General features: G+C 51.9%; 5 protein-coding genes across 5 annotated transcripts; 4 read left to right on the forward strand and 1 right to left on the reverse strand.

Moving 5' to 3' along the window:
- Window positions 1-1297: 1297 nt before the first annotated feature.
- CONPUDRAFT_158933 (uncharacterized protein) lies at window positions 1298-1878 on the forward strand (the record flags this gene model as incomplete). The annotated part of the gene is made up of 4 exons (XM_007776003.1): window positions 1298-1353; window positions 1419-1523; window positions 1576-1630; window positions 1681-1878. 4 exons carry the CDS (start codon window positions 1298-1300, stop codon window positions 1876-1878), a joined length of 414 nt encoding a protein of 137 aa, XP_007774193.1.
- A 1663-nt stretch (window positions 1879-3541) lies between these two features.
- CONPUDRAFT_158934 (uncharacterized protein) lies at window positions 3542-4296 on the forward strand (the record flags this gene model as incomplete). The annotated part of the gene is made up of 3 exons (XM_007776004.1): window positions 3542-3677; window positions 3732-3966; window positions 4032-4296. The coding sequence occupies 3 exons, from the start codon at window positions 3542-3544 to the stop codon at window positions 4294-4296; spliced, it is 636 nt and encodes a 211-aa protein (XP_007774194.1).
- A 14-nt stretch (window positions 4297-4310) lies between these two features.
- Window positions 4311-7061, reverse strand: CONPUDRAFT_169314 (uncharacterized protein). The gene is made up of 8 exons (XM_007776005.1): window positions 6729-7061; window positions 6503-6659; window positions 6323-6455; window positions 5963-6262; window positions 5781-5910; window positions 5066-5722; window positions 4720-4992; window positions 4311-4655 (listed from the first exon to the last, which is right to left on the reverse strand). Exons 1-8 carry the CDS (start codon window positions 7027-7029, stop codon window positions 4534-4536), a joined length of 2073 nt encoding a protein of 690 aa, XP_007774195.1. The 5' UTR covers window positions 7030-7061; the 3' UTR covers window positions 4311-4533.
- A 137-nt stretch (window positions 7062-7198) lies between these two features.
- Window positions 7199-11541, forward strand: CONPUDRAFT_169315 (uncharacterized protein; the record flags this gene model as incomplete). The annotated part of the gene is made up of 10 exons (XM_007776006.1): window positions 7199-7318; window positions 7367-7595; window positions 7648-7852; window positions 7912-8240; window positions 8292-8411; window positions 8472-8544; window positions 8606-8937; window positions 9017-9233; window positions 9308-11210; window positions 11270-11541. 10 exons carry the CDS (start codon window positions 7199-7201, stop codon window positions 11369-11371), a joined length of 3630 nt encoding a protein of 1209 aa, XP_007774196.1. The 3' UTR covers window positions 11372-11541.
- Window positions 11542-12567: 1026 nt separating this feature from the next.
- CONPUDRAFT_139973 (uncharacterized protein) lies at window positions 12568-14208 on the forward strand. Its single transcript, XM_007776007.1, has 8 exons — window positions 12568-12647; window positions 12703-12824; window positions 12876-13025; window positions 13074-13152; window positions 13202-13324; window positions 13382-13566; window positions 13631-13645; window positions 13701-14208. The coding sequence occupies exons 1-8, from the start codon at window positions 12587-12589 to the stop codon at window positions 13998-14000; spliced, it is 1035 nt and encodes a 344-aa protein (XP_007774197.1). The 5' UTR covers window positions 12568-12586; the 3' UTR covers window positions 14001-14208.
- Window positions 14209-14489: the final 281 nt, after the last annotated feature.

A 14489-nucleotide genomic window follows, 5' to 3' on the forward strand; every position in this document is an offset into this window, starting at 1 on the left:
AAGGCGGTGGACAGGAAGAGGGAGAGTGAGATGGCAGAGGCCGACAGTGTCAAGGAGGAAGAAAAGACAACGCGAGAAGAACAAGTTCAACATTTGCATTTGTTTGTTAGGGGTGGAGCAACCGACACCACCGTGACGTCACCGTGAACATGGTGTCGCATTTCAGTCCCAGGTACATGGCTTGATGAACAGGTCCGGGTACATGACTTCAAAATCAGGTCAAAGGTATGTGATTCTAGCAAATCAAATATCAGGTACATTAAAATCAGGTATACACGCGTTTGCAGTGTATAGCTCTTGCGAGGCAATGTCTGAAGCGGCGACATGCATTCCAACTACAAGAGAAGACCTCTAGTTATTTTAAGCGAGCGCTCCTGCCTGGTTGCGCGACACTCAAACGTCTAAATATAATATTGGCCAATCAGAGACAGATGATGAAACCAGCCCTAAAGCTGATAGAGAGATAAGATAAGATAAGACCTTTGTGTCGCCTTTTTGAACACTCTCTCCGCCTTTTCTCTCTCCTCCCTTCGACTTTTCTCTTTCTTCCCCCCGCAATAATCCTACCCTGTACTCTCTGTTTGATTTCCCTACTTTTCTTACACGCTTCTCCACCACCGATTGTCACCACACTCACTTGTCTCACCTCAAGTCCTGGAAAATTGTCCAGTTCTTCCGGTATTTTGGCTCTGGTACATCTTCTATGTTTACTACGTATTTAAGCATCTCACCAAACCTAGAACACCTCAAACACAAAGCCAACAGCATGCTGGAGCAATGTACTCGATGGCGATGAGGTGCATGCTTCTGCTCCATCCCCCAGCTGTCGGCGAGGACCTGGAGCACAAGCCTGGAGTCTGAGGCTATCACATTTTGAGTCGATGGTCACTATTCGCGTCCCCACCCGCCTTCTGTCAGAGTTGGAGCCCGAAAGTAGACGAGTGCTGTCATCGACTGCTAGCTTCACGGTCTGTAAGCTCTAATTATTTCCTCGGATTTCCTGCACTCGTCTACTGCTGCTGCTCTCGTGTAATAACTTTGTTAGTCGTTTTAACCTCGAATAATGCTGCATCATGTACTATATAATATTCACAATGAATGTCTTGTCATTGGAATCATGGGCAAGATTGCGAGTCCTCAACATATGGTCTGAGTTTTTATCATACGGCATAAATCACCAGCCGATCTTATCGTGTAATTATCATGCAGGCTCCGTCAGCGGTAAGATAGCCATCAATATTATAATATCATCCCTGATCTGACCATTTCACCGTCTTATTTTGGTCTGATTTCCCATATGTCAAAAACGGACTTTACGCTCCACTCGTGCTGGAGATTCGAAATATCATTAAGGTACGGTGTCAGTTATAACTGATTCTACTACTGCTCATGTACTTATATTCGGTCCGCCCATTTAGTGATGATGGGCACGTCAAGGACTCAAAGGAGAACGCAAAGATTTCAAGGAGCACGGACCGGTTTTTGGTGTTGCTTGTTCGGGATAATGTGGTCTATTTTGTCTTGTAATGCTTCGTCATACCCCTCTCATATCACTATCGCTGACATAGATGACAGAGCCTTCGTTGGTATCGGCTCTAATGCTGTTGCGTTCACGCCGTCACTTGAGGAGGTTAGTGGTACTTATCTCCTCTCAGTCGTATCAATCTAACATTTCATCAGCCGAGCCTTGGAACTGCAGTGTTCTGTGTTTTCAATATCATCCTCTACAACGGCGTAATTACAATGATTGGGCCTTGGATGGTGCTCAACATCCGGAGGCAGGACGCAAAAGACACTAAGGGTGATACAACGCTAAACACACACATAGACAGCTTGCGATTTGCGGAGTCTTCCAGCGCCACTGTCGCGGAAACTTAGCCTCATCGTCGAGATCATAAGCATCATTTCTTATCATCTCCCTCGAGCCTCTCGAAGAGCGGATTGAGCGAGGCAGTTAAACGTAATAAAGTGCTTCCGGTGTCAGTAGTGCCGGTCTCATGACCCTTATTAATAAACTTAGCATGGCTTCTCTCATCAGCGGCTCCTCTAGAGTGTGGGTTGTAGCGTGTGGTGCTCATACTTGCCCAACGACTATAAAGCTTGCCTTTCTCCTCCCTCGCGTTTACTATTCATGCACGTCCCACGATCATATCGCGGGATTGGCCTTCAGCGCCTACTCCCCGCCCATGTTATTTATTAGGCTCCAGTCCAGTTTGTGGCTGGGTGGCATGTCGCTGTACGTGCCTGCGACTTTGCAGCGTGGCTATGACGCTTCCATCTGATCAAAGCGGCACTGCTCAAATGAATGTGACTCATAGTAGAAGTAAATGCATGTGTCGCTGAGATCACGCAGCTGATACTCGCCGTGGTCTGGCCTCGTGTAGTTATTCGGTCAGGGCCCGAATCTGGGTCGCTGCTACCTTCTACGTTGCCTTGGCTCCGGCTGCAGCGGTGGAGCGCTGTGTGTCCGGTGTCTTAAGTACGCAGCTGGTGTCCTTTCTCGGAGCTTGTCTAGATACCCCGCTTTCTCTCTCACCTGGATTCGTGTACATGTCCATATCTTCTGACTCTCCGGATTATTGGCCTGACATCCAGTTTCAGCGCGGAGAGGAGTATGTTCAAGGTGAGTAATATGGCGCTCTAATGCGTAGCGAAACTTGACAACCCCAACCAATAGTCGGGATGCTCGCATTGACGATGTACGACTACCGTAGGCATAGATTCTGAACGCTCTGCGAGCCAACCGCTCACCAACTTTCTTGTAGTGCTTCACTTTCGAGAGGAGGTACTGTTTCTCGATTTGTTGTAGCTGGTCTCTTAGCTCACAGTCATGTCTTTGAGGTCGAGCTTGTATGGGTGAGGCCTTTGTCAGTCAAAAACAGCGACGTGATGGACTCATCGGCAATCAATACTGAAACAGAGGAGAAAATTGTCGCTGATTAGAGTCCTATATACGTTGGTGAGTTTCTCGGTTGTGAAGTGCTTGTTGGGCACTTTCCTGACGCGGTTTCCTAGCTTCGCTACACCGGCCTTCTCTATGCAATGTGTGTTTTATTTTTCCGCCTAAAAACGTAAACCTAACCCACACGCACTTGATTCGCCGTTTAGATCGGCGGTCATGAGCGTAAACGTTGGCAAGAATCATTTCGCCAATGACCTTGCAAATAACTATACCACAACAGGGGCGGGCAACCAGGTACGGCACGATTCGATACTATTGATTCTGACAGTCTATAGACGTTGATGACTAATAATTTCTTAACCACTGCAGGGGTGAGTCAATCGTTCAAGAGCTTTGTTTGTTTTTCAACCTACCAATGGATATGTGTGCCATTTCCCCAAACTGTTGCCACGAATTCACAACGCAGATGTGAGTATCCTTGGTTTATTTTAAAGAGCTCGGGTTGACCGGTATCACCAGGCTACGAATGGTATATCCTCTCCCAAATAGCCGAGTTCGTGATCTTATTCGCGTTACAAGGTACGAGCATATTGCTCTGTTAGCCTAGACCTTTGAATTCTCACCATTTGTAAAGCCACAATGGCAATACGACTACATGCGCTGTATGGCCAGTCCAGGGCTGTTCTTCGTACTCTCCTAGTGTGTTTTGTCATTGAACAGTCGATCTGCCTTGCCACACACATCATTGCGTACTATCCTGGCAACGGATTGACAGGTATCGGTGTTCCTTTTTCTCCGCCCCATACTCACTAACAAACGTCCGAATTAGTTCAAGCGGGGAACTTCTCGGGCCAACGATTTTGCGTCTTCGACGGCCCCCGAAAAGCAACTTGGGCACTGCCAGCGAATAACGCCGCGCTGCTGACATACGAGGTGATGCTCGCCGGCTTCACGCTGCATCGTTTTGTCACGCATCTCCTGAGCGAACGCCGGTACCATGAAGGATGGCTGGGAAACCACTTCCTGCGGATACTGTATCGCGACAACGTGCTGTATTCTATGCTGTGAGCTCCATTTTGGTTCCGGACGACTGTCTGGCATTCGTTCGTCCTAACCTTTACTGGGTTAGAACGCTGTCAACAATGACGATCATCGAGATATCATACGCGCCCGTGTTCAAAAGCGTCGACACAGGGCTAGCGGCCGACTTCGACACGAACGCCGCGTTGTACACCTACCTTCTGTGCGTCATGGGGCCGCACATGATCCTGAGCATCCGCCAGCACGACACCAACGACATGGCGAGCAACACAACAGACACATTTGAAATGCATAGGACGTACATCGAGTTTGCGCAGGGATCAGGAATGTCGTCGACGTTGAGGAGTGCATGAGATGATGTCGTAGCGATGATGCAGTATATTGTATTTTGATGATATAGACGTGGTGTTAGTTTTATGCGATGAGTACAGTGATAATAGGCGCCAAGGCTGAAGGCGTGATGGTTGTAAGGGGTGATAGCAAGATGGACGTCTATAGATTGCTGAAGGCTCAGAAAGGAACCAAAGATACTCAACACCGGACAGCCCGTGGGCATTAAAGCCTTGGGAACAGTGGTGCCACCACGGCGACTACTGGTGATGCATCGAATCCACAAGCTCCTGCAGCTGCGCCGCCGTCCGTGGCGGGAACTTAAACGCCTGCAGCTTATCGCCAAACGTTCTAATCACCCTGCCCAACCCAACCTTCAGCGCTGCAAGACCATCCCGTCATCAGCTTCTGTTCACTATATACCAAAGAATACGAAACAGACGCACCATCCTCAAGCGGCTTCAATACATCTAGCGACTTCGCTGTCTCCACCCTGACAAGCTCCTTCTCCGCAACGATGGTGCGCGCGCCGTTCTCACCCTTGAGAGCGGCGGTGAGCTCATCCGGTGTCGGTGGCGCGGCGTTGGCAGCGATCTCAGATTCATAGGCTTGTACGGATGATAGAAACGTGAGGAGCGCCTCGAGCGTGCGTGGGATGTCGCGCTGGACGACACCGTATTTGTCTTCGATGAGGGAGTTCTCGATGAGGTGGGTGAGCACTACAGATGCAAGTGGGTTAGGGATTAGCGTTTACGAGATGTATGGCGAAGAACATAGGGTCGAAAAACGTACCACCAACGATGTATATATCGACCGCCCTGTTCGGCAGCGACGCCTCCACGACCTTGTGCAGCCTCTCCCGTGTGTACCAGTGTGCGAGATCCCGTACCCAGTTCGGGAGGTGTTTGTCAACCTCGGCGAACAATGCGTCCCGCCGTTTCTTCACTTCTCCAAATATGGTAGCTAACGGCCCGCTTGCCGGTGTCACCGCGGGAGCGGGAGCAGGCGCAAGCTTCGCCGGCGTGTTCAGGGGGCGGAAAGACGTAGAGCGGAAAAGCTCAGGAACCGACGAATCCCCATCCTCGGACTTCACTTCGGGCGCGGCCGCAGGAGCTGGGGCAGGCGAAGGCAAACCCCATTCGCCAGCGCTTCCATTGCTGCTGCCGCCGTTGCCCGTAAACGAGCTGAATATCTTCCCCGCCGGGCTCTGGCTTTCTTGTGGCTTCTTGAAGATATCTTTTCGGAGAAGCGGCGTCCCTGGTGCGGGAGGCTTCGGCTCTTCCTTCTTCGGTACGGGCGGGGCTGCAGGCGGTGGGGCGGGGGCTCCGCGCCGGAGCATGCGGGCGTGGTCGTGGCCGAGAGTTAAAAGTGCCGTGCGCATAAGGGCGGACCAGGGGGAAGGGGTGTATTTTTGGTCTGCGAAGAGGGCGACGCGCCGTTGTGAGGCGGCTAGGTGTGCATTATATTAGGAGGGGAGCGGGGAATGCAGACAGGGAGGAGGACATACTAGGGGAGATTTCGGCAACCAAATGCTCAAGCTCTGCCCAGGCAAATTGGCTGAAGATGGGATCGGACGAGGAAGTCCCAGCAATGAGAGTAAGCAATGGATCTGCAGACGCGTGCGCAGTGGTCACGGGCTGACATCACTTTGTCAGCACTTACTCGCTCCAGCGTGGCGGACGTACTCACCATTGGAATGCAGACATCGAACAACGCCTCTGAGAACTCCCAGACAAGTAGAGTACCCCACGTCACCCTATGTGCAGCCTTCCATAGGGCCCAGTCCCACGAGCTTCCGCCAAGCGAGACGCGAATGAAGTGACCGAAGAATGGGCGAAGGAGAGACCCGAGGATAGGGATGCGCAAGAGGAAGGGGAAGACGAACATGCGGGAAGGCATGACTGCGAGGAAGACGTATGCTAGAGAACAGCTGATTGAAAACAGTGTGACGGTGAAGAGGAGCTTGAGGAGGTTTGACGTCTTGTATGGCTGTGACGTAGTCAAATGAGCTCTATGTAGAATTGTTCAGCTTGAGAAGATGTGACGAACCAGCGCTGCCATAGGAGATTGGCGGAAGACAAAGCGGTCAAGCATAGCTCCGCGAAGCATGAATATGAAGGCGCTCCAGATCTGAGCACCAAAGAAGAACAGTGTGCGGGGGTCGAAGTACCATGGGTGTTTCCTGCAGAACCGGTGAGTACAGAAAACTCAGGGAGGTATGTTACACACTTTGATCTTGCGAATGCTCTCAAATTTACGTTGGGGAGATGGAGTGCCGTGAGCAGGAGGGCGGACAGGGTGTATGCCGCGAGAGCGCGCAGGGACCTTGGGTGCGACAGCGCAGTCGAGATTGTTTTTTGCGGTGAGTGGGCGGCAATCGAGTGTGCTACCAAAGTACGGAAAGCCAGTCGGACACGTCAGTTCGAGCGCCGAATGCATGAAACAACACACTCACGCGACAAGTACGCCTTCCTGAGCACAATCACCGGCAACACTCCAACAGCCCAGCTCGCCAACGCAGAAAGCCATGTCCATGGGTTGATGAGTCTTCTGAATATTGACAAAGATTCTTCCCCGGGATGTGCGACAAGAACGGTCCACGCGAAGACAAACGCGGCGCTGTAGGCAAAGACGGTGTACACCATACGGTGACTTAGCGTCCCGCGCACGAGTGGGTCGTAAACATCAGCAGATTTGGGTATTGAGGGGGCGGCATGGGCTGCCAGCGTCGAGGACCGGAAGGGTGAAGGGGCCATGGGCCGAGGTTGGGTGGGAGCCTTGAAGCTCTCGCTCGGACGCGGCGTCTGACGACAAGCGCGGCACAGAACAAAACGCCTGCACGTGACGCATCGTTCCACCCCTAACCCTAACTACTCGAAGCAATTGCGGAAACGCGTCGACGCGACTTGCTCTTGCACATTGACCATGGATGTTGACATCAACGACAGACCTCTCAGCGAGCATGTCTACCGCATTCTTGCTCCTTACGCAAAAGAATACATCACGGTTGATCATGTTGCTGTCACCGAGGAGACAGCCGAGCTCGTAAGGTCACATCTTCTTGTACTTTGACGCTCAAGTGATCCGCCCCAGCTTCTGTCAATGAGGCTGGATTACATCCCACTCCATGAGCCGGACTCTCTTATCCTTCCAGAAGACCCCCTCGTCCTTTACATTCGAAACTTCAAGTCTCAGAACATCGCGCCATACTCGGAACGATGGGTCGCTAGTGAGGCTTCCCTAAAGCTGCTCAAGAAGACATTCGTGCCGCCTGAGGAAAAGAAGCTTCCATCGGAGAGGTGCTGGGACGAGGATGATCATTGTCATAGTCGTATTTTGACTGATCCCAGCTGGCTGCTGATAAACCTGACCAGATGAACGTTGGGCTGCAATCTGTCGACCCGAGTCCCCCGTTTTGACTACGCGCGCGCGAAGGGAAACCCCACGTCTCCCATCTGATGTTCATAAGTCTACGACGCCGCAATATCTGTCTGAGATACCGCAATCAATCATCGGTCTAGTCGGTTTTCCGGAAGACGATGAGGATCTCGCCTTCAGTGTAACGCGGGACGAAGTCTTGTGCCTTTCAATCTTCGCATACCACCTCTCGTTTGTCTTTACTCACACTATATGCGCAGGGACTTACGGCTTCAGCTCGACCACCACCAACACAGCGGTGTCGTATCTTTACTAAAGTCCATCCCTGCCCTCTGCCCGCCACCCAAAGGAGGTCACCAAAACCGACATGTCGAGGCCTTCCTTCGTAGCGACTCTCCAATCCCAGCTATATTGCGCCTCGACTCACCACCTCTGTTCCCTCGAGCCACAGAGAGAAGTACTGACAGCAAGAATACCACGCATATACCCAACATCTCAGGTGTCCTGCCCCTTATTGCACGGGCGGAGGATGTGCATATGTCGTCGCCTCACCTGGAAGTTGACTGTATGGGCATTTTGGAGGGAGAATGTACGCTTTTTCCCGTTATGCTTATCTGGCTCGTTGATTTTTGCCCTTCAGCTACCTTTAGTATTTCATCGCCTCCTTCTTTCACCCTACGCGACTCCGGTTCCGACCTGGACCTAGCCAGCTTCGGAGCGTCGGACCCTCACACTCCCGATACGTCCATGGCATTGATGGGTAAGTCGCTCTGTTCCGTCCTCCGTGTTGAGGGTGACGAGGTACATGTTGTTGTTGTAGACGAAATCGAGATTCCTCGAACACAAAAACTCGGTTCAGGAGTATCCTCCGTGAGGATTACGGACGGGGAAACGTACGTTCTGTTTAGACCTGAGTCGACGACAAGCCTTCTAACGTAATGTTGACACTGCTAGTTTCGAATCGTTCGTTTCGAAGCATGTCCATCGTCCTGTTATGCCCATTCCCATCCGACCTCAACCCGCTCTTGACACGTCGAAATCGACTCACAAGCCTCCCTCGTTTCCCCTCGTGCGCTCGCCAGCTCGCACCCAGCTCGATTCTATGCTTGGCCAGCCGTCCGAGCCCAAATCCGAAGACGAGGAGAAAGGAGTGAGAGAGGACAGCGAAGGACTGAGCGACGACTTGGATCGTGCTCTCGAGCGCATATACCGAGGCACGAAGAGAAAGGAGAGGTATTTCATTGTAGAAGAGACGCTGGACGAGAAAGATACCGGTCTGATGGAAGGTATGCCCCGCTTTCTTTTGTTTTTCTGCCTTCCAGGCGCTTCGAGTCGCTGTCTCATTAAGCTGACTTCGTCAAATAGTCCCCAACCTCCCTCCACCCAACGCCTCTCGTCCGAGCTCAGCTTTCGCGTTGCCAAATCTTCGACAGCTACTCGCTCCTTCGAAAAAAGCGCGCAAATTTCACCCTCATGGGTCGCTACCTCCATCCACCCCAGCTGACAGCCTGCCACCCGTCCTACGTGGACACATGAAACCCGTAACAGGTGTAAAACCGCTTAACATTGAGCTCTCATGGGTGTAAGCGTCTATCTCCTCCTTTTCGTCGTTTCATTGGCCGAGCGTGTTCAATCTGACGGAGGCCAAACCACCAGACCGTTCAAATACGGCGCCAAGGTGCCGACGCATGAAGAGCTGAGCAGGGTAGATGACACTATTGTCACCGATGTTAATGCGAGCACCGGCTCGCCGAAGACGCTTGAGGCTCTGATGGAACGAGGATTCGTCGAGGATGCTGAAGGTGGTGGCGGTTCCGCCAAGGAGCTACGAGGTTCGGGGGATCTGGGACTTAGTCCACCTCATGTCTCTTTCGAACACCACGAGGAGGATGGATTTGAGCTGGCGCTGACGAAGAGGGAAAGGCTCGGCCCCAGGTCTGAACATGCTGAATTTGATGGCGTTGATCAGGGCAGCCATTCCCCGGAGCCTGTTGCATCTCTGCCGCCATCCGTCCCTCGCGAGGATCCACCGCATATACTCCATTCTCCGAGCCAGAACCAGCCGACCCCCAACGTCCCTGTCTCGGATGTGGGTCTATGGCACAGCAGCGCCGGCGACTCGGGCATCGACCTCGTCCTGGACTGTGACGCCGCTTCGATGGGCGAGCAGGTCTCCTGGGACGATTACTATGCTCATTATCAGGAGCAGCAACTTCATAACTCTTGGGGCGGAGCTGGGGGACATGTTCGTCACCCGATGCGGGACGCGGACACGACGGGCTACTCGAACATGGCGCCTGTCCAATACCCGGATTCTGATAAGGAGAATACGCCTCCTCTGAGGGTGGAGCCTTCCCATGAACCGCTGCAGATGCGATATCAGGGAGACGTTGACGATAGCCTAGCGTCTGGGATGGATATGGAGGCGTTCAGTGCGAACGGAGATGACCTTCTCGGATCGTCCCTTGCTCCTGCTTCTCTCAGCTTTCCATCTCAGGGGTTGCCCAGGCTTGGTGGAGGCAGTGATGCTGACATCGCTATGGATGATCAGAGCGACCATCCGGGCCATCCTGGAGAGTCACAGTCTTACTCACAAGCGGACGCTCGACGATCAAAACCCTTACTTGCCGAAACGATGGTATTGCCTACGACCAAGGGCTCCCTCGAAGCGTTCTTGACTCTACGGAGGAAGCCCTTCTTGGCACCTCCATCCTCGCCTCCGCCGACTGAGGCTGCTCCCGTGCGCGCAGAGCCTCTTGAGCTTCCTGCACCTGACATTCAGCCTTCTAATCGCCCCCCAAACAAGCTCATCAACCCTCAAACTCTCGTTCTTCCCCCTGACTGGGTTCCACAGTTACACATTCATCGATACCTCGCCTCTTTAACCTTCATCCAGAACCACGGCCTCCTCCGCGTCCTTTCAGGAGACGCACATGTCGACCTTGTCTCGCGGGACTACCTCAATGACGTCGACATCATCGTCGACCCAGAGGCTGGTGTAATCTTCGTCTCTCTCCGCTCCCTGGCTGCGCAGCCCGAATTAGAACGCGTCGCGAAGACGTTGTGCGTCGTCTCGTGGCGCTTCTCCGCTCTACTCGTCGTCTTGCACGCGTATAACTCCTCGGCAGCGCTCAACGCCAACAGGTCGCGGGCGCCGAACGCTGTTAACGCGTATACAACCCCGGTGGTGAAGGCCGTTGCGCGTCTACGGCGTATCATGGGCTTGTCAGAAGGCGCAGGGGATCGCGACGGGCGGTGTGTGCTCACATGGGCATTCGCGGAGAACGTGAGAGAGGCGGCATTCTCCGTACGGCATTTTGCGGAGGGTATGGAAGCAGAAGCTATGAATTCGCAAAAGCAACGAGCGGTACTATGGGGCGACCGACCGTGGATGGATGCTGACGAACAGGATGGTGAGGCAGACATGGCTCATGCCGACGGGATGAACGTCTTCGCGGCATTTGTGATGCTTCTACAGGATCCATTCGATACAATCGTGAGTATGTCGTCTGAGGAGAGGACCCAGGAGTTCTCCGACCTGGTGGGAGCGGACAGGGTGGTGCGTCGCTATTTTGCGTTTAAATTCCATTTGGCGCTGCTACAGCGGCTGCTTGACAGAGGTTGCTAAACGCTAATATTGAGCGTGAGCGAGCTGCGGCCGAAAATCAGGAGCTTCCGAATAGTGACGGAGGTGCTTCTTCGATGTTTGACTACGCATGATGCACTCATAACCTGCACCCCCCGGATCCCTGGCCACATAGATATGTAGATTGTGAATATGGACTTGATACTGACAGGCAAAGACGCATCTACTGCACACCATCGAATATGTACATTGAAAGCCCTGCTTCCATTGTTACTAGGCGTACTGGAGAGAGACTAATTTTGACACCTTTTGATTTTTACCAACGGTTTGAAATGCCCGGTGCCGGAGCTAATCTAGTTCAGGGGCGCTCCCATGTAAAGAGAACAAGATGGAAATCTCAGCTGAGAAGAGGCTGCGATGACTACCGATTTTTGTGACGCGGACGTTCAAAGCACCAAAGCTCAGCTTGCTTTATTATCAATTGGGGACATACTGTATACATTACTGTACCAGTGGACGAACTCAAGAGCTGGGCAGAATGCTTCAAAGTGGGACGTCTCTTCTAGGAATCTCATGTTGCGCGTCGCCAATGAGATAAATTTAATGCGGTCCCCAGATTTTCTTCGACCAAGTGTTATCAAACCGATCGCAAAGTCACATACGATACGATGTACAAAGTTCCGGTCACCATGTGTTACTTCCTTCTGAGCTCTTCTCAGTAGCGTTAGCGGCGAAGTACTGTACTAACGTCGAGCCTTTGGAGGGTATATGGATCACGCTTCCTGAGACAGGTGAGTGATTTATTCTGTTATTGGCTTGCGCCACCAAGACAACCGATACTCGCTTTATTAGCGATCATTTCGAAAACTCTGCTTCGATCAATACAGGTACACATTCATGATCTTTCCAGTTTGAGGGGTGAATGCGGGTCAATACCACGTATGGGCATCTCCCAGTGTCTCCGAGCCCCGATGTTCAAAACTGAACAGCTTAAGATTCTATAGGGCAAACTTTGATATTCTCCGTGAAACTTACGAAGGTAGCCAGTGGCCACGAGTGTACGGTCGCAGCCGACCTCAACCAATCACATGTCACCCTGTCTATTCAAATAAAGGGTCCGTACTGAGATGCGCACTGAATCGATGCGGACCCAGTTTCCCACAGTTTCCCACTCAATGGTTGAGCCTGACCCACATGGCAACACGATTGGAGCTAAAATTCCAGGTGACAGACAGACAGCTTACGTAGCGGTGATCCTTCGACCGCGAAAATGTTATAATGCCCTTCGTCGGCGTCGGTAGCGTTCAGAAGATTTCTCCGCCTCCCCACTGTCTCGGTAGGCGTGTCCTATGGCCATCTCCCTCGAAGAGGCGACGCTCGTTTCATTATTTGTACAATGCATTCTTTATGGTGAGCGTCACTGCGCCCTTTCGATCCTTGTTCAGGCACTCAGGGGCTTTCGCAGGCATTTTTAGTATCATGTTGATGGTATCAACCTATGTCCTTCTGCAGCGGAGGGCTGTGAACCCAAACGTCAGCAAGTGGATATTGGCTGGCGCTCCTTTGATGTTTCTGCTCGCAACGATTGTGAGCTCAGCATCAGTCTCATCCCGGGTTACTCTGATGCGACGTCGCTAGCACGTCTCGACAGACTTAGCGCGAGTCATCATTGCCTTCATACAGAACCCTTCGAATACTTTCAACATCCTGAATTCAAGCGCCTCTACAATATACCTCCTGAAGACCTCTATCTTCATTATTCAGACGTGGCTCGGCGATGGTTTTATGGTACGTGCTATGCTTGGCTTTGAGAAGACGGCCTTGATGATTGGTTAGATATATCGGATGTATCTAGCGTGGAATGGAGCCAAACGGGTTGTGGTTCCTATCTATTTCGCCTACTTGGGCAGTATAAGTGCGTCTCTTATGGACTTTGCCTGTAGCTGTCTTGACGTTGCGACCAGTCGTGAGCATCGGCACCCTTCATGCTTGCGCTACCAAAGCCACCGAAGCTTCGATATTTTCGCTTCGGAACTGGGTTTACGGTTGTTTTGCTATGACCCTGGCAGTGAACTTGACATGCACCGGTGAGAGGCGACCTCCCGTTCCTACAACCTACGCAGATGAACTGATGTTTTGCGTAGTGCTCATCGCTGTTCGGATCCTATATTTTGTCAAGCTCACGCGAAACATTAGCGTGCACGGACGAAATCCTGCGTCTGCCGCGGTCATCGTCATTGAGTCCGGCGCGCTGTACTCGATCTGCCTTATCTTCTTGCTCGCTCTGTTTGGGCTAGAGAACTTCGCGCAATATATTGCACTCGATGCTGTGCGTCCGCGTCATCTCAGGCCCGTCTCACAGCTCCGATCAGCTAACCTTCCAAACGATACAGATTGTTCCCATGGTCGTGAGTATCGAAGTCACGTTTGTTCTGCCCGTCTGACACTTCGTCCTATTCATAGGGCATCGTCTTCACCATGATCACCGTACGAGTCGGACTAGGCATGTCGTTCCAACACGAGACTACGCAAAGGAACACTACTCGTCGCTCGCGCCGCGCTCCGCTGGTGTTTAACCATGTCAACAACACAACTGCGTTTTCGCAGGAGCTCACAAAGCCCACACCCGCCCTCGCCATCAACGTCTCTCGGGTGACACACACCGATGTCGAAGACCGTGAGTACCCGTTGAAAAGCGGCGGTCTCATCCAGTCTCCGTCTGCTGACTCCCAGGAACTTGAGGAGTCGCGATATCTTCCATAGCAGCCTGAGAGACTTGTGTGTACGATTATTTACGATGTTGCTCTATTCTCCATGGGTTATTGTAGAAATCCCTGGTAGGAAGTAATGGAGCCTGATTTTGTACTTCCGATGAGTGGGAACGTATCGACTTTGATGCCCGATATCAAAGTAGTAACTTAAATAGATGTACGGCCGCAGCAGGCATTCATAGTCGGGAATTCACAGCTTGAGGCCAAATCCATTTCATATAGTCGATAAGTCAGTACTATAGACCGTATTCGACTAACCAACAAAAGAGAGACGGTTAGTCGTTAGCTTTTCTAATTTTCATCAGGCTAACGAGATATTATGCGGCGGAAGCCCTCAGTAGGACATTCATACATGACGACGTCTACAGCGTTGACATATGAATGTGAGGCAAGCGCAGCAAATCTTTATCATATAGATATCAGCGCTGAAACCATAGCACGATCTACGCGCACCTTGACAAAAGATAGACTAAAAACCGTG

This window comes from Coniophora puteana (genome assembly GCF_000271625.1).
Source record: "Coniophora puteana RWD-64-598 SS2 unplaced genomic scaffold CONPUscaffold_16, whole genome shotgun sequence".
Taxonomy (NCBI): domain Eukaryota; kingdom Fungi; phylum Basidiomycota; class Agaricomycetes; order Boletales; family Coniophoraceae; genus Coniophora; species Coniophora puteana.

Bases quoted from the DNA above. Each gene is read 5' to 3' on its own strand.
- CONPUDRAFT_169314 (XM_007776005.1), bottom strand. From the start codon at position 7,029: ATGGCCCCTTCACCCTTCCGGTCCTCGACGCTGGCAGCCCATGCCGCC. The intron at 6,263-6,322 runs GTTCGTCACATC...ACTACGTCACAG, and splicing joins AATCTCCTATGGCAGCGCTG to CCATACAAGACGTCAAACCT. The intron at 4,656-4,719 runs GTGCGTCTGTTT...ATGGTCTTGCAG, and splicing joins ATTGAAGCCGCTTGAGGATG to CGCTGAAGGTTGGGTTGGGC.
- CONPUDRAFT_139973 (XM_007776007.1), top strand. From the start codon at position 12,587: ATGGCCATCTCCCTCGAAGAGGCGACGCTCGTTTCATTATTTGTACAA. The intron at 12,825-12,875 runs GTGAGCTCAGCA...CGACGTCGCTAG, and splicing joins TGTTTCTGCTCGCAACGATT to CACGTCTCGACAGACTTAGC. The intron at 13,325-13,381 runs GTGAGAGGCGAC...TGTTTTGCGTAG, and splicing joins AGTGAACTTGACATGCACCG to TGCTCATCGCTGTTCGGATC.